Source organism: Condylura cristata, unplaced genomic scaffold (assembly GCF_000260355.1).
Source record: "Condylura cristata isolate star-nosed mole 26May11 unplaced genomic scaffold, ConCri1.0 scaffold00004, whole genome shotgun sequence".
In the NCBI taxonomy this organism is placed as follows: Eukaryota; Metazoa; Chordata; class Mammalia; order Eulipotyphla; family Talpidae; genus Condylura; species Condylura cristata.
Window position 1 is genome coordinate 36,965,429 of NW_004567105.1, and position 2,060 is coordinate 36,967,488.

At 55.7% G+C, this 2,060-nt stretch overlaps 1 protein-coding gene across 3 annotated transcripts in view; it reads left to right on the forward strand.

Moving 5' to 3' along the window:
* Positions 1–6: 6 nt before the first annotated feature.
* Positions 7–2,060, forward strand: part of TMTC1 (transmembrane and tetratricopeptide repeat containing 1) — a 181,598-nt gene continuing 179,544 nt past the window's right edge. For 2 of the 3 annotated variants that reach the window (XM_012720430.1, XM_012720431.1), the window contains exon 1: positions 85–232. In XM_012720430.1, the coding sequence (XP_012575884.1) occupies positions 177–232 (56 nt within the window). In that variant the 5' untranslated portion in view covers positions 85–176. Of the gene's footprint in view, positions 233–2,060 lie in introns of all 3 variants that reach the window. The other variant, XM_012720432.1, reaches the window with a different exon arrangement.

Sequence of the window (2,060 nt, forward strand, 5' to 3'; positions counted from 1 at the left end):
TGGCGCCGGCCGGGGCCGCGGCGCTGTTGGCCGGGGCGAGCTGCCTGGTGTTCGGCCGTTCCCTGCAGGGAGAGTTCGTGCACGACGACGTGTGGGCCATCGTGAACAACCCCGACGTGCGGCCGGGAGCGCCGCTCCGCGGGGGTGTCTTCTCCAACGACTTCTGGGGCAAGGGCATGGCGGAGCGCGCCAGCCACAAGTCCTACCGGCCACTCTGCGTGCTCACCTTCCAGTGAGTCCTCCCTTGCGGGCACCCTGGCGGGACGGGTTGAGCGGGGAGCGTCTCTCTGCCGGCCGCCCTAGCCCTCCACGTCCCCATCCTAGGCTCCCGGGGTTCCGCGGGGGCGCGGGTTGGGGCGTGGGGGTCGTGTTTCTCCGGAGTCTGGCCCCTGGCGGCTGCTTCCTGCTCCGGGGTCGGGCGGTGGCAGGCAAACCTGCCCGGTAGTGACCAAGTGACAGCAGCCCGAGCCCACGAGCTCGAAGGGCGACGGCGGCGGCGATTCCGCGCGGACATTTCTTGGGGCTATCGGGCAGCTGTGCAGAGGGGGAGTCCACCGTTCTATTGGGGTCGCGTTGGAGGGGACCGTGCAGGAGTGTGGTTTAGGCAGGAATAGGAACCCACCGAGGGTCTCCTGGTCCTGTGAGCGCGCTGCGCTCTGCGTCTCCCGCCTGCCTCGAGGGCTCTGGATGGGATGCACAAGCCAAGATCCCCTAGGGTACCCGCGTCCAGTCGAAATAGTTTTCTTTTCGTGCTTCGGAGTCATGATTCAGCATTTCTGGTGTGAATCAAGTGTAAAGGGAGCAGAGAGAACGCCAGGTTTTTTAGGTTGGGTATTTTCTGGAATGGAAGAGGGCCACCTTTGGCCGGAAAGCAGGAGGAGAGCTGATTTGAGGGAGCGCGGTGGCATTCTTCTTGAGCTTGGCTTGTGATTTAGGTGGTGCTGTCCGGGATAAAACTGTAAATAACATCGGCTCAGTCACTTCTGCTTTATAAGCCTCTTTCTCCGGGTGTAATGGGAACCCGGCTGGGTCACCGTTGCTGGCTGGGCAGCTTGGACCGCCTGCCTGAAGACCGGAGGCTTTTGACAGGTGGTTTGATGATTGACAACAGGAAGCCATAGAGGTTGGAACAATTCATGGGATTTTGTCTTAATTTTTCCATTCTAAGTTTAGTGGGTTTAGCAGGTGAGGAAATCATACGTTTGAATCTGAAGAGAATATTTTATAAACATTTGGCCTCTTGTCCAGACAAGAGGACATTGGGGTTTTCAGCTGAAAGGTTACCTCGCTACTGAGAGCCACTTGATATTTTCAGTTTTGTAAGGTTCTGAAATCTCTCCAGATGCCACACAGAGCTGGAACTTCTGGTGTGGCCTGCCTTTCCTTTTTGGCTGTGAGGGTCAGTGTGAGGTGTGCAAGCTTGCCGGGAGGGTGGGCTGGCCAAATAATAGTCCTGGCCCTTCTTGATTCCTGGTCTGAAAAATTTCCTCCCTCATCCAAGAATTTTCCATTTGAAGGTTAAATGCAAGGACTGGGGGAGGGAGGGGAGGAGTGCCTTCACTTCTTGATTTTCTGTTATATTTTATAATCTGTGCTGGAGGTGGCTGGTAGGAGCGGAGGAAGGGAATAGGCACTGACGAAGATGGAAGTTGGCAGCACAGGGCAAAGGAGGAGAGCTGGAGCAAAGGGTAGCTCTTTCCTTGTGATCATCCATGACAAAAGCCTCTTGGTGTCTGAAAGGTCTGCTCTCGTTTATCCCGCCCTGTGACTGTGTAGGACACACTTTGTTTTGGAATAGGTTGAGTGGCAAATTGAGAGGTTGAGTGGCCCAGCACTAATTGGAAAAGGAAGGGGGCCTGTGCAGAAAGAGAGCTGGCGTTCCCGTCAAATCTAGTGCTTTCTCTACAGTCACTTTAGGGGTCTGGGCTCTTCTAGTGTCTTAGACTAGCACTTCGGGATGGACAAGGGACATAGCCATCTGCTAGACCCTCAGGTTGGAGGACCAAAGATCATACTCACCTGCTAGTCAGAGCGAGGTTGGTATGAAGTTAGTGAACACC